Source organism: Epinephelus fuscoguttatus, linkage group LG14 (genome assembly GCF_011397635.1).
Source record: "Epinephelus fuscoguttatus linkage group LG14, E.fuscoguttatus.final_Chr_v1".
In the NCBI taxonomy this organism is placed as follows: domain Eukaryota; kingdom Metazoa; phylum Chordata; class Actinopteri; order Perciformes; family Serranidae; genus Epinephelus; species Epinephelus fuscoguttatus.
In genome coordinates, this window is record NC_064765.1 from 5,825,112 (window position 1) to 5,841,103 (window position 15,992).

At 40.0% G+C, this 15,992-nt stretch overlaps 1 protein-coding gene across 20 annotated transcripts in view; it reads left to right on the top strand.

The window, feature by feature from the left end:
- Positions 1-15,992, top strand: part of mark3a (MAP/microtubule affinity-regulating kinase 3a) — an 86,164-nt gene that overhangs the window by 40,148 nt on the left and 30,024 nt on the right. For 13 of the 20 annotated variants that reach the window (XR_007450944.1, XR_007450945.1, XR_007450946.1 and 10 more), the window contains exons 8-12: positions 1,862-2,098; positions 4,063-4,203; positions 8,233-8,332; positions 15,456-15,568; positions 15,754-15,901. Coding sequence is in view for 17 of the 20 variants with exons in the window: in XM_049596678.1 (XP_049452635.1) it covers positions 1,862-2,098; positions 4,063-4,203; positions 8,233-8,332; positions 15,456-15,568; positions 15,754-15,901 (739 nt within the window). In the remaining 3 variants the exon portion in view is untranslated. The remainder of the gene's footprint in view (positions 1-1,861; positions 2,099-4,062; positions 4,204-8,232; positions 8,333-15,455; positions 15,569-15,753; positions 15,902-15,992) is intronic. The other 7 variants (XM_049596680.1, XM_049596685.1, XM_049596684.1 and 4 more) reach the window with 1 other exon arrangement.

Consider the following 15,992-nt stretch of genomic DNA (forward strand, 5'->3'; position numbering starts at 1 on the left):
TCATGCTGCTTGATGTTGGATAATGTCTGCATGTGTTTCATTTCCTCTCCCAGCTGCCGAAAACCTCATTTTCAAGATGGTAACTTGCATCATAGAGCTCAAATTAGTACACATTTACAGTGGTATTCTTGTTTATCAGTAGTGCTGTGAAGAGTTGTGCAAAGAGTCTCCACCTTTTAAGGCTAATTACAGCTGACTCATATTAGATAGAAAGGTCACAGTGAGGAGGGCTGACGTCAGTGTTGCGTGTTTTATGACGCTCATCTTAACTCCCATATTCCCACTAACGACGAAGCACTGCATGTGCTGCTAATGAGTCTCTTTCTCTGCCCCTTTCTGACTTTATGCTGTGCAACCATCTTTTTTTGAAACATATTGTTGGGCCACACAAAGGCGTCCCCTCTGAGCCGCTCACGTGTTCTGCACCACATCAGATGTCATAGTGTGAATGGACCGCCTCCATTTTCGTGACGCCAGTTTACTTCACCGAGTATAAATATTGATGCTTCTGTATTTTTATCTGGCCATCGGTGGGAGTCGCTCGACTGAGAGGAGCGCCGTGTATCTGCTGAATGTCGAAACTGTTTCCTGTGCAGAGCTTCATGAATGATCCATGAAGAGGGAGATGTGAGATGAGTCTCTTCTGCTGCTTTATGTATGCAGTCGATACGTGTGTGTGTGTGTGTGTGTGCATGTATGTATGTGTAATGAGGGCAGGTGAACATACGTCACAGGTGTGGTTGTGGAAGCTTATATGAGGAACATGGTTAAATTTTAACCACAGTCCCTCAGGCATGTGGGTCACTTGTGAGACTCTCGTGGATTCAGTGTTGCCATGGTCAGTTACGTTACAGTGAGTGTTGTTTACCTGTTATGGTCCAGTCCTTGGGCTCAGTGCAAGATTTCTTCTTCCTCTTCTTCTGCTCTCTTTGCTCCAGCTTCCTAATTAGTCTCTGGCCTCCAGCTGCATGTGAGCAGATGTTCGAGTTGAAATCCTCGCCTACGTTTGAACACTTTCATTCACAAAGGAGACGTTAACGGTTTTATCAGATCAGACGCCAACATATCAAACAGAGCGCTCAAATTAATGAATATGGAAAGTGCAAATTAGAGAAGAAATAAATAATCAGTCAAGCAGCAGAGAAAGGTATCAGCAACTGTTCTCCTAATTGTTTACGGCATTATAAAACAGACACAGATTTTAAGATCCAGATTTTCAGATGTGAGTTTTGCTGCTTCTCTTTGTTCTGTGTTATTGTAAATGTAATATCTTAATGTTTTAACTGTTGGTCGGGAAAATGGCAATTTGAAGAGTGGAGCTGCAACAATTAGTCGATTGACAGAAAATTAATTGGCATGTTTTGAAAGTTTAGTTGCACATATATGTATAGAAAATACAGGAAAAAGAAATTAAAAGTTAAAACATTGTGAAGGAGAAGTGAGAAGCCAAAAATGGCTTACGGAGATACCTCCCCTATTTAATTACGATAATCATACATTAAAAGAAAAAGAAATAAAATTAAAGAAAAAGATCAAGCTGGCAAAGAAGTTAATTGATTTCATGTAGCTACTTTTTCAGGTGAGATATTGTTTGAAAGCTATTTATCATATTAAGACTTTGATTTTCGTCTTGAAATATCCGAATAATTAATAATTTCTGTCACTAATCCCTCCTGTCAGATTCACAGCTAATGCTGATAATCTTCAGATTAAATCCAGACACTGACTGTGAATCTGAATTATTAACACCTAAAAGTAGCTTAAAGTCCTTTTTAAATGTCCGTCAGTTAAAAAAACAAACTGAATAAGCTCAGATACAGTATACTAAGAATGATCATAACCTTCCCGTGTCTGTACTCAGGCGGAGAACCTGCTTCTCGATGCAGACATGAACATCAAGATCGCAGATTTCGGCTTCAGCAATGAGTTCACCATGGGCAACAAGCTGGACACGTTCTGCGGTTCACCGCCGTATGCAGCGCCGGAGCTGTTCCAGGGGAAGAAGTACGACGGGCCGGAGGTGGACGTCTGGAGTCTGGGGGTCATACTGTACACGCTGGTCAGCGGCTCGCTGCCATTTGATGGACAGAACCTCAAGGTAGGACAGTGTGGATGCACTACAGTTGATATTTATGTTTAGCCTAAGGTTATTTAAAAATCAGAAACGAGTTTACTGCAAAGTAGATTTTTACAAACAAGGAATTTGTCTCTTTGTTTTGGTGCAAAATGGTAAAAATAAATAAAGTCAGAGACAATGAAACCCAAGTGCTGTGAAAGTCAGGTCAGAAATATAAAATAGAAGTTGAGAGGGTTGAATGTGCAAAAATATTGACGAAAGAATGTGCAAATGTTCACAGTATCAGAGAAGAGAATATGTAAAAAAAATAATAACCATTTGAATTTGAAAAAATGGGCCTTAATGTAACGAGTCAAACTGGACGTGGAGACTTTACATTAATACTTTTTATCACTGTAACCATAACCCAGATTTTGACTTTAGGGCTTTGTTACCGTTACCCATGATTCAGTCACGTAGCAATCCCGAGGAAAACCTTAGGGGAAGAATATAAGTGTTACGTTTTATTACCTCTTATCCAGCTTCAATATCTTATTTTAAGGTTTTTTCAGAAAGTGTCACAGATGTATGCTTGAGCAGAGACAAGACCAACATTAAGATCCAGTAATGTACTGTATTCCTCCTTGTCTTTACTGGAACATATGTGAAGTCAGACTCTCAGGCGACAGTAGAGTCAGTGGAAATAATAGATTTAAGTGTTGCTTTTGTGCTGGGCAAACATTTGACCTTTTCCAGGTGGACATGTGGGATGAGAAATACATTTGATGGTATCAAGAGCTACAAGAGTTGAGACTTTCCTGCCAAGGTTTGTGAAAGGGAACGCAACGTAACCGAATCATGGAGACATGTACAGAGAACTGAGGTCGTAATAGAGTGATGTTACCTGTAATGGAAACACTCTACGTTTGAATTTTCATTGTATCATTTGAAAAAAAAAAAAAAAAAAATCTAAAATTAGAATGCATAAATAATAATAAAACAATCAGACATTTCTGCTCTCTATCGAAGCCTCAATTTAATTAAATACTTAAAGAACTGAGCAAAGATACTTTTTTATTTTTGAAAGTAAAATCACTTTTACTCACGTTTTATCAGTCTGTGCCCCCTCTCTATATTTGGAGGTTTTTTGCGGGTCCATGAACACAGCACAGGCGGAAGTCTTCGCAAGTCTTGGGGTGGATAATTGATCAGTCAGACCGATCAAAGCTGATCAGATTGATGGGTTAGAGGAGCAGCTGCTGCAGAGGTGAATGAACTTTTAGACCCGGCCAGCGCAATGAATGTTTAAGTTTCTCTTTCACTGCACTCTGTACTCCGAGTGTTGGGCAATAAATAACCGAACAGTAAATATATTCCAACAGGGCTCCTAATAAAGGGTCCAGTTTCAAAAAAAAAATCATTATGCGGCGGCAGATTTTATTGTTGTGGGCTGCTACAAATAAGTGAATGTGTGGGAAAACCTGGATAGTAAAACACATTTCAGCCGGTTGCTCAGAAAGTAAACCTTTATTTCTTTGTGTCCAAATTGTCAAATGTCCCATTAATTCTGTAGTGTTTGCCACCTTCTACAGTTACGGTTTACTGGCTAAAATATCGTTATATTTGTCTCAGTTATTTAGCTGTGAAATGATTTGTAAAAGCAGATGATAGAGCCACTTATTGCACCACTGTTGCACATCTGTCTGACCTGGAAGAGGGATTCCTCCTCAGATGCTTTCCCTGAGGTTTCAACCATTTTTTTCATGGTTAAAGGTTTTTTTGGGGGGAGGTTTTCCTTCACTGTGAGGGTCCAAGGAAAGAGGGATATGATTTGTGATATTGGGCTTTATATATAAGATTGAATTGAACTTAAAATGATTTCTGCCCGTCTTTATCTCTTTGCTACGATCAAATGTCGACATTAACAAATGCTACTATCTGCATGGTGTCCTCACTGACATCCATGTGTTTTCCTAACTCCCTGGTTGTCGCCGTCTTCCCCGCAGGAGCTGCGTGAGCGTGTCCTCAGAGGGAAGTATCGCATCCCTTTCTACATGTCCACAGACTGCGAGAACCTCCTCAAGCGCTTCCTGGTGCTCAACCCGGCCAAGCGGGGTACTCTCGAGGTGAGGGAGGACGCAGAAAATGTAAATATACCTCTCAGTTCTTATCTCACACTCCACCCAGCACGTCTGCACCATCGGAGAATGCCATCTATCCTCCACCTCTCCAGCAACCCCCCTTCCCTCCTGCATCATCTCCTCTGACGCCCACGGTGTCCTGTTCTCTGTGTGCGTCCCGGCCCACACTCTCCTCCCTCTTTCTGATGTTGTAACCATGAATAATGCATCGCCATTCTCGTGTTTGTACCAAAATTGTCTTTCTTGTTTGCTTCTCTGCCTTTTATCTGAGAGTGGAGGGTACTTCAGTAAAACCAGCTGAGTCGAGGGTAAGCCGCTGTTAATAGGAAGCACTGTTGAGTTCAGGTGATGAACCTCTTTTTTAAAGGAGGTTTATTCATGATGGACCCAGAGTAGACTGAATCTCATGTTTACGGGTTGTGTCCTCACAAATTTAAAAATCACTGAAGGGTGTATGGTTACAGCTGGGGATGCCAAGGTGAGGAAATTCCCCTCTTACGCCGGACAGTTTACAAGAAAACATACATTAGGAGCACTTAATCTTTAACGTCCGATCTTTAGATCTTCCTCTTAGTTAAAACATAAAGGAGACAGTAACAGTTGGTGTAGAGAACTTGATGAGTTTTTTTTTTTTATCTTTTGGGCTGCAGCTTGGCAGCAGCTCACTCCTCCTCTTCATCTCCCTCTTGTCCCTTTGGGGTGTGCTCTCCACCTCTTCCTCTGTCATCCCCGTGGTCTCTTCAACCTTCAAGTCGTAGTTACCCTTGGTAACGTGGGTCTAGGGCTGACCCAAAAAATTTGAAGTTTCGAAGCTTCATTTGATGGCACGGGATTCGATTGTGGGGGGTGGGGATCGAATATTCTGCTTTTTTTTTTCTCCCGTTTTTTGGGGGGGGCCTTGAACACAACACTGTCTCTGACAAGGAAATAGAGAGCCCGACGTGCAGTGAATGGAGACCCTCTTGACTTGAGTCATTGGTTTATTGTCCTCACTTCTGTTTGTCTTCTTGTTCACTGAGGTGAACTGCAGGGTGATTTCACTCACCAATGGGCTACGCTGTTGATTGAGCAGACTGAATTAGCCAACAAAAAAAAAAAAAAAAAAAAGCCATCAAGGGTCGACTAGTTCCAACAGTTCGGGACACACCGCAAAAAAGTTCTGTGCTGCAACTTCAGTCGTCCGTCACCTGACCAATTACTGATAACACGCTTAGTATTTTACATACTTTAGTTTTTATTTAATGAACATGGTGCTGCTGCGTGACAGTAAACTTAATGGGTTTCATGTCTATTTAATAAAAAGCTAAAAGACAGAGAGGGCGGTGGGCAAGTAATGTAATCTGTGTGAAATCGGTGTTTCCCCAAACACTAATGACCACGGCAAGCCCACTTAGAGGACATGTCATATGACTGCAACACCCCTGGTGTGATTCAGCCGTGGGACCTTTGTCGCATGTTGTACCTCCTTGTTTTACCCCTTATGTTTTTGTATTAAAAATGTGGCGAGAAAGCAGTAATTGTAGCTGTTAAATGAATGTAGTACAGAAAAAATACAATAAAATGTGGTATAGTAGAAGCACATGTTAGTAAAGTTAACTCTTGTTGTAGTTTAAAATAAAGTCAAGTCAACATACATCGGCAGCAGAGATCAAGACAAGCCAAAGTCTCGCTGGAGTCTGAGATGTCAGAGAGGTCTGATTCTAGTATCATTAAGAGCCATTTCATTTATTTTAAAATTATATTTAACACACAAGTTTGGACCTCTGAATAAATTTTATTAAAGGTCATAAATGTGTCACAATGTTCTGACAGGTACAAGTTAAACATCATTATTTAATTTTCCACAACTCATAATCTGATAATACGAGAAATATTTAGACATTTGGTTTCTTTCAGAACGTCTGCTGAGATTAAAATAGTTGTGTTTGATGTAAGAGGCAGATCGGCCGGAGAGAGAATCGTTCCACAGATCAATCAGAGCGGCCATCACGTTGTCAGAAAAGTGTTAATGATCTTTTTTTTTTTAGCTGTAATCGTGCAGCCCTGCCTGACACCCAGCAGTATATCATTAACATATTAAACATCATGTCTTTTCAAGATTATTTTCGGCACATGAGCGCTGAACTGGATCAGCTTTAAAGGCGGTGTTGAGTTCTTTAAATGGGCCATTTAATCAAAGAGGTTTGATTTCATTTGCTGTTTATGAGACGATGAGTGTTGCTGCATCTCGTTTAATGTAAGTGAGTTAAACTAAACGTTGGCTCGACTCGGAGGGTCACATGTGTCGAGCTCGGATGCCTCATGATTGCCCTGGATTATGGCAGTAGCTCCGGTTACATCAGAGCACGACCAGCGATAATTAGTTTGGCTCTGCCGTTCATTAAAACCCCCAGAGAGCCATTGATCAGCTGCAAATTAAAAATAAAGGTGCAAACACATGAGGTGCAGGGCAGCACAACATGGACGTTACTGTGACAGGGCAGCATCATATCATGCCTTTTCTTTAAAGTGCAGCAGCCAGTGCTAAAAATAAACTTAAACATTGCAATACAAAGACAGAAGCACTTTAAAACACACTTCAACACCAGAGCAGATATTCATGTACAGTCTCTGACTTTTAAAAATAGACATTTGTGAAACCTGCTCTGTCTTCAGTGTGATTTATATTTGTATGTTGATTACATACAGTGATTTTGGTGTCTTTGCATGGTGCCGCCATAGCCTCATACATTTAATTTCATGTCAAATGGAAATACCATGATTGGGACCACAGTAGCGGTGAGCTTGTGCTGCTTATGTTGTGTCCAATGACTTTCTGATGCCGTTGGAGATTGTAGACAATGAAGACGACATCAGAGAAGTTGAAGGAAGACTCATTCATGTGCTTCTTATTTCAGTAAAACACATTTAGCAAGTCAAGGTGAAGTCAAGACGAGTGGTCCTTTTCCTCCTTTGCCTTCGCCACTAAACCTCTGATAAGTCTCTCTGCTCAGCAGACCGCCTCTTCATTTAGCCCAGCTCATTTTCAGGTTATTTAATTTGAAGTGTATCGCTGTTGGCTGTTTATAAGCTGCGTTTTATACTTAATTGTCTCTAGGAGCTCAACAGAGACTAATGGATTGTGAGGGTAACAAGTAATCACAGCACAGAAAAGTCAGTGGTCTCTGCTGGCTTCAGAAACTGTGCAGGACAAAACACACAACACCTTGTCGATGTTTTATATTCTATACTTGCACTCTTTCCTACTTTGTTATTCAAAAGTTCTAATTTATCTTAAGATAAGCTGTTACTTTAGATTTTTCCTTAAAATATCTTGCCTTATATAAATCAGCTTTTTAAAATTGAGGGATCCTCATCAGAACAGTTTGTGTATCTTCGGTAAAATGAATATCAGCAAAAATGTTCCTATTGACTTGTTTGTATGCTCAAATATCCCCCCAAAACAATCCAGTATCAGACAGGCTTTTATTGATCCAGAAAACATTATAGATACCAGCTTTAACCTGCAGTTGTAACAGTTATAGCAGGGCTCCTCCCAAGGGTCAAATCGAATGCTTCGAATCATCAGTCAGAGACCAATCAGTAGACTCAGATTTTTTAAGTTGAGCAGCCTTGTTTCTCTGAGAAAATGTGATCTTCTGCCTTCTGCTTGGAAGTAGTGAATGTACAGCTCACAGCAACTTGATACGATACAGTCTCTGGCTTTTGTTTGATATCTGGTGTCAACAAAAAATGTTGCACATTTTCGATTCATCCACAGCGCAGTTAACACACATTGGTTCGGAGGGCTGACTTGGTTTATTTACGTGCACATCACTGTCACCCTGAACGTCCCACCGAACCCTGTCTAGACTCTCAAACTCTACATGGACAAAAAAGGAATGAAAAACCAGATCTGATTTGACTGACATAATTTGGAGTGTGGTACGGACCTTAAATCTGCTGTCATTGTCGTATTTTGTAACTCTAAAACATCAGTATCAGTAAAAATCCAGTATCGAATTGGGCTCTAATTGTCTCACTTTCCTTTTGCAGCAAATCATGAAGGATCGATGGATCAATGCAGGATTTGAGGAGGACGAGCTCAAGCCTTACACTGAACCAGAGCTGGACATCACGGATCAGAAGAGAATAGGTAAAACATGTTTTGCTAATATTAATCTGCAATCAGAAAAATGCACAAGACCTTCTTTCTATCTGTGACAGTGAAAACTCAATCTGAGGTGTTTAAACGTTAGCGGGGTCACAGCTTCACAACACAGAGCCGCTCTCATTATTATTCAGCGCTGAAGAATCTTTAAAAGAAAAGATGAAACGTGATGATGAATAAATAAACAGGAGTCGTGCTGCTGCATGCAGAGAAGAGAAGCCTCCCCATCGTGCCCTCGATGAGAGCTGTGAACGGGGGGGAGCTCTTATGTAACAGCAGCTGGGGTTGGCTGTCGGTGCACATGTGTCGGCTGCGAACTCCCAGTCACCCAGTCAGTGCAGGAAAAAGACAAGCGGGAGAGGAGATGCTGTTATGTTGCAGAGGAATCCCTCAATCCTGAATAATGCATTTAAAACTTTATATAAACCTTTTCATAGATAAGAAGACTGCATATTTTAGTTTCTCACTCTTCAGGAGGGATGTGAACAATACCTTAAAAAAAAAAACAAAAAAAAAAAACACATGCATCTTGTTACGTAAATGTGTCGTCAGTTTTGTTGGTTTCAGACGAGTAAATTTAATGTAAAAGTCACAAAAGCGATTTTATGAAGTCCGACTTAATCAGATTTCTGTAACATTGTCAGCACTGGATTTAATACCGTCAGATTAAAGAGACCCATCATGCTTTTCCTGATTTTCTGTCATATATAAAAAATGTTATAATGTTGGATGTTCATATTCAACATGGCCGAAATTTCAAATATTGATGGGCCTTTCCCGAACCGGACCCTGCCCAAGCTTTGGGACACACTTTCCTCTCTGTGACAAAAAAAGGAGCTGTCGTTATATTTGGTAACCATGGAGAAAATTAGAATGACTCCCATTTTATGTTCTTTATATGTATTTGTATCTGTTAACCGTAATATAGGTAGCATATATTTTCCTTTTGCCATTAAGAAATAAATTAATTGATAAATAAGCAAATAAGTAAATTAATTCATTGATAAATAATACATTAAAGATTATAAAACGTATCCCGGAGCTTCACTTGTGACATTTCTCGTCTTTTATTTTTGTTAACATCTTCTCGTTTTTCACTGATGTTTATAAGCTGCTCATTTTTGCAACAGTTCCAGTCACTCATCACTATAAAATGAATATGACTACCATGTTATAGAGACTAGAGAATTTTTAATCTCAGTTGGTGATGTTGTTAATTTCTCCCTGGTTTCAAATCGTATTCCTGCTGGGACGTGTCCAGTTATGTTTAGAAGCTTTTATTGGTCATTTTTCATGGTAGAAAGTGCTGCTATTCTCCATTTCAGTCATTCCTCGTCTGCAATGACGGTGTAGAGACATTGAGATAGCAAAGACCCAGAGAAGTTGACCAATCAGAGGAGAGGTTCCAGTACAGACAGTATGAGGAAATTAAAGTGTTTTTGAACATTAAAGCATGTAAATATGTTCTAGTAGAAACCGAAATGAAGGTATGAACCTGAAAATAAACATGATAGGCACTCTTTAACGTGAAGGCTGCAGCAGCACAAAGTTCAATACAGGAGCGATAAAACGCATGTCATCTGTCTCTTAAAAAGCACTATAATACATTTAGTTATTATCAGTTATCATCTCATGCACAAAGACAATAAAATCAATTTATTCAGTCTGTAAACTATGTTAATGAGACAATTTTAAGCTGCTGAGAGGTAAATTTACAACTTTTTTAAGTAGAAATTTTTAGGGCTGTACTTCATATTTCAGGCTTTTGCGTGCCTTTTTGTGTCCCGCACAGTTGCAGATAAAGATGAGGCTACACTAATATTATTAGTATTCTACTATTTTTACAATTAGATCCCAGTTGTGGTTGTAATGATTTCCAGAATTCACTACATGATTTTATTTAGTGAAATATTGTGCTTAAATTAATATTTGTTGGTGTTCAGCCTTTGTGGTTGTAAAACTGTTTGCAGGGCGGTTTGGTAGCAGTCTTAACAGCACCATAAATTACATTTATTCATCAGGGAAAGTTGATTTAATAAAAGAAGACTAACTTATGTAATCCGATGAATTGCTTTATTAAAAGAAGGATGATTTTGTTTAAGGATTTTTATTTTTGTTTGTTTGTTTTTTTAAGGGGGGTTAACGTCATAAAATATGACAACAGACAATTGAAGCTTCATCGAAAACATCAGTAAATGCTTCAAATGCATGACGTTTGTTACAGTTCTAGAAAATTCTGTGGTGAATTATCGCTGGCTTTCTTTGACCTCTATGACAGTCTGGTCTGACGAAACAAGACATTTGAAGACGTTACATTTAGTTCTGGGAAAATGCGATTTAACATTTTTTATTATTTGCCACTTTTTCCAGACTGAAAGATTAAATCAAGAAAATGATTGTTTAGTTGTGTCATTCGAGTAGAATCTTCTCACGTCAGCCCAGTCTGTAAAAATTGATATTTCCATGTATGGTTCGGAAAAAATGAGTAATCACATCAGCACTTCCTCCTATTATTTCTCATTTCTTGTGTAATGCCTTAAACATGAGCAAATGGGAATTAAATGAGTCCCATCTTAACATCTTGTCACTCTGTTCGTGCACTGATGGCCAATTTGCTTAATAATTACGTTAAAATTAATGTGAAAATGTATCAGTGGACATTAATTAAGTCTTTAACTGCGATATAAGGTTTTAAACTCCATCAGTGAAGCAGTCTGAGTGAACAGAAAACACTTTCTTGATAACATGACTTTAAAGCTCGGCGCCGTTCTCCAGCAGAGAGGCATCAGCTGCTGTCATGTCTGAATGAAGCTGTAACGAACGTTTACGTAACCACTTCAAAAAGCAGTTCCTTTAACGGATGGATGAAGAAAGCAAAGTTATATATTTAATGTCTGAAAGGGGTTTAAAACATGCAGTATATCAGTTTGAATATAATTAAAGCAAGTCAGAATCTGTTAATAAAAATAAGTTATTGCTCTGGAGATAAAGACTTCCGTGCACATTTTGAGGAGAACAAGAGGAGCTGTTGTGAGGAAGCAGGAGGGTGAACGTGATAAAGAGGCGATGAAGAAAGGTGATTATCACGTATTCTGCCTGGTAACAGAGGCAGAGATAGTTCCCCTCTTTCTGTCGTCCTGTGCTGCAGCCGGTTTTTACAGGATGTTTCTCTGCAGGTCACAAACAAAGTGCTCACGTGGACAGGAGACAGATGGGTTTTTTTTTTTAATCACAATGTAGGTGTGTTTTTTTTTTTTTTTATTAGTTTACCTAAATTTATCACATCTGCCAGGATGGATTACTCCACGTTGGTGTGGAAAGATTTTACTCGACCACATTTAGGAGATGTCATTCAGTTAAGAGCAGCAGAGGAGAGCTGTTAACCCACCGGGAATAATGGCATTAGCACGGCTTTCAGAGGAGGGTTTTTTAGTGTGACGTGATGATCAGACGCTGCCTGAGAGGCTTTTCCACCCTGACAGCGAGAAAATTCTGTCTGACAGGATGAGTCATTTTAATTTGTAGGGTTTTTGGTATTATGAAAGCATTAAACATATAGAATATTTGCTCTTTAGCACTTAAGGTCCCCTCATGTCCCCTCAGGTCTCCTAATTTCTAAGGCAGAACCAGAATTTTCCTAGTCTACCAATCATCGCCATTTAGGTCCATCAGTGGACTAGTCTCCTGCATGTTTCTGATATGAATGTAATGATTAAATGATATATTTTGGTGGTTTGAGTTGAAGGTGTGAGAAAGAATAGTATCAGTAACATTGTTAACACTGTGCTACATTACAGAGAAATACAAACCGTACTAATGAACCTTCATTAATATAGGCCTATATTTTATCTCCAAGTGCACGTCACACACTGAGCGAGCCGCCTGTTAATGACGCTGTGGGCTAATGGGCATGTAGCTACTTCCATGTTTCAGATGATACGTCATGTTTGTAGTCGACCAATGAAGATGAGTTTACATATCACCTTGGGTTCGTCCTTCACCTTCTCAAAATGACCCCACACTTTGGATTTCCTGCCCGACATGTTATTAACTAGCCTGTGGAATAACCGCAGGTACCAGCCCTGGAAATTAACCTGACTCCTGTCTGACTGCTGAGCGTGGACACTTCCTGTGTCTGTCCTTTCAAATTAAATTCACACATGGTCCAGTCATATAGGTGATCATTTATTTTGACAAGGCTGTTTGTTTGTTTATTGTTTCTTTTCTGCAACTAAGCGACCAATGAAATCTTGCCGACTAATGACTGTTCTGGTCAACTAATGTCTGGTTGACTGTTAGGGAGCAGCACTAGAAATCTCACAGCTATCATTTGCTAAAAATACTGAAAATCAAGACACTATATAGTCATACAAGTCAGGACCAGAGAGTGGAGGTCACATTTTCAAACAACAGAGAAAGTCAAAAACACGAAAATAGCAAAGGCATCTTTCTTTTCGAAATTAATAGTAATTAAATAATGTGTCTTGCCTTCTTTTCCAGTCTTTTGTGAGACAAAGTTATCCAACCTAAATAATAGAGATGTATCGATACCACTTTTTCCTTCCCGATACTGATTCCGATCCCTGAACCTTAGGTATCTGCCGATACCGAGTACTGATCAGATACCAGTGCGTAAAATGGATGGGATATGAATTGTTGTATGTCTCAACTCCTAAAACTCTGTGTAAAATGAATATATAATAGTAGAATGAATGCCATAAAACTTTTTTTTATTATTATTATCCAGTGTTGACACAGATCAAGACACAGGTTAAAGTGCAGCCACACAATTTGGTAAAAAAGACATTTTAAAGGCTACAGTAGAATGCTTTTTAAACTCCGCTCCGTTTCCGTTTAATTTGCCTGTAGCGTGCATATGTGTAATAACGTGAGGCATTACGTGGTATTGGATTGGTCATAGGATGTACTCGCCGATACCCAATACCGCATTTTAGGCCGTATCGGAGGCATTTCTGATACTGGTATCGGTATCGGTACAACTCTACTAAATAAACAGCCAGTCTAGCTCTCACTCATCTGTTACACCAGAATGTTTCAGGGTTTTGTCAGGTCATTTCATGGAACGTTAACTCTCTTAAATCACCGTATTAAGTAGAGTACGAAAGGAGAACAGGACTCCACTCCACTACTTACAGTCTTTACTTCTCAACATCCCAGTGATGCTTTGAAGAAGCTGCTCTTCACTCCCAAAATTATCATTTGTATGTCAATTACTTACTCATGTTTGGTTGAATTTGTGGAGAAAAGTGTTTCTCACATGCCTCCTTGGTGAACAAAGAATCCAAAAACGGAGTCCACGTTTAACAGTGGGCAACCTATATCAAAACACGCAACTCGAGCAGTATAATCCAAGTCTCATTTATCTAGTCGAATGCTCAGCACTTCCCAAACATGCAGCCTTTACCGACAGGGAACTGAGCTAGAAGTGAAACTTACCTATGCTCTCTTCGAAGCCAGACTCCATTGACAAAAACAGTAATTTTACCTCCCTGAACACAGGAGCTGCTGGTCAACTGCTGCCTCTATCATTAGTTTTGTTTGGTTATTATGTGACTTTGGTTAATCTGCCCTAACCCTTTAAAACACCAAAATCACACTATAAAACAAACGGACTAGCTAATCGAGGCGGCAGTAGACCAGCAGCTCCTGTCTTCAGCGAGGTAGAATTACTGTTTTTGTCAATGGAGTCTGGCTTTGAAGAGAGCATAGATATGTTTCACTTGTAGTTCAGTTCCCCATCAGAAAGGGCTGTCTGTTTGTGAAGCTCTGAGCATACAACTGGATAAACGAGACTTGGATTACACTGCATGAGTTGTGAGAGTTTGTACACAGATGTTTTGATATAGTTTTGCTGTTGTGTAATGTGGACCCCTTTTATTTGAATTCATCATGACTTTTTTGCTTCCTTCACTGTGGAGGCGTGCGAGAAGTATTCTTCACGAATTCACTCGGGGTGAGTAATTGATATACAAATGTTCCCTGTGGGGGTGAAGTGTTCCTTTAAACTATAAAGAGTTTGATCTTAAAATTAGGTCTATATCCTGGTGAAAACAAGACACCAACCCGCTCATGACTCATCTCAACACCTTTTTACTGAGAAACCAGTCTCTATTAGAAATGTGCTCCAACGTGTTTCCGATAGAAGTGTTTTTTAAAAATTAATAAGCTGCGTAGCATTGAGAAGAAGAAGAAGAAGAAGAAGAAGAAGGGGTAAAAGCTTTCATGTGACGCACACACAGATAAATGTTTAAAGCCGATCAGACTGGAGCTGCAGCAGGAAAACACCACTCTGCTTCACCTGGCATGCTGCTACAAACGTGAGCTGGAGGATGGGGGAGGCAGCGCGTCATGGTCGCGTGTATGTGTGTGTGTGTGTGTGTGTGCATTTTATATATACTCTCTCACACTCACTCTCCAATCAGCATCTTTCTGCCTCTGATTGGTCGAGGCAGAGCTGGAGAGCAGGGGGCTGATTACCTGAACTCTGCTGCTGCAGCCGGATTCAATCACCTGAATCATTTCACACGTCGTCACATAAACATGATCCTTGTCAACCATTCATGATATTAGCACTGAGAAGCATCAAAATACCAGACTGCAGATTTGACATCGTCTGCCACTGGATATTTCTTGCTGTGTTTTTTTGCTGCATCGGGAGCAGAAACTGTGAATATCTGCAGAACACAAGTCACACTGCTCCGTTGAATGTGAACCGGTTCGAAGAGATCACCTGTTTACAGTGTGTAGGTGGTGCAGTGAAGACGTCGTCTGATATGTGGAGAGAGCTAACAGCATGTATTGAATGATCCTTATCAAAATTATACAGAATTTTAGAGTTTTATCCCAAAACAGTTCATCGAAACTCTGAGATAAATAATTCCTCAGCTAGATATTTCTTATGATTATTGTTTTTGTCATCAAAGATCCAAGTTTGTGGATTATTATTCACAATTATGAACACTGAACTCTATCATTTCAGTCTCTTTGAGCATTCAGTCATTTATTTGTGTATAAATGATGTTGTTGTTAAAATGCTGGTTGTAATATTATCTAAATGAGCCCGTGTGTGTGTTTTTGTTCTGTGCAGATGTGATGGTGGGGATGGGCTACAACCTGGATGAGATCCAGGACTCTCTGGCCAAGATGAAGTATGACGAGATCACAGCGACCTACCTGCTGCTGGGCAGGAAGGCCTCCGAGGTATGAACATTAACCTGGTGTCAGTTCAGTACACGACAGTAGGTCGACTTTAGGGCTATATTTTCCTGCTGTTTTGTCCCTTGCCAGTCACGTGCCTGCTGCTTACATTCTACTACTGATTATTAATGATACTTCTGTACATGTACTAAATGTTCAGACCTAAATCTGTCACTTTGTCCTCCCAGCTGGAGCCCAGCGAGTCGGCCTCCAGCAGCAACCTGTCTCTGGCCAAACCGAGGCCCAACAGCGAGCTCAACGGCCAGTCGCCCTCCCACCTCAAAGTCCAGAGGAGTGTCTCCTCCAACCACAAACAGAGACGTTACAGCGAACAAGGTGAGGACACAGTGTTTCATTTCCTTAGTCAGAGGTCTGAAATTAAATATGAAACATTTTAAAAGCCTCATCGGTTCAAACTGAATGTGGA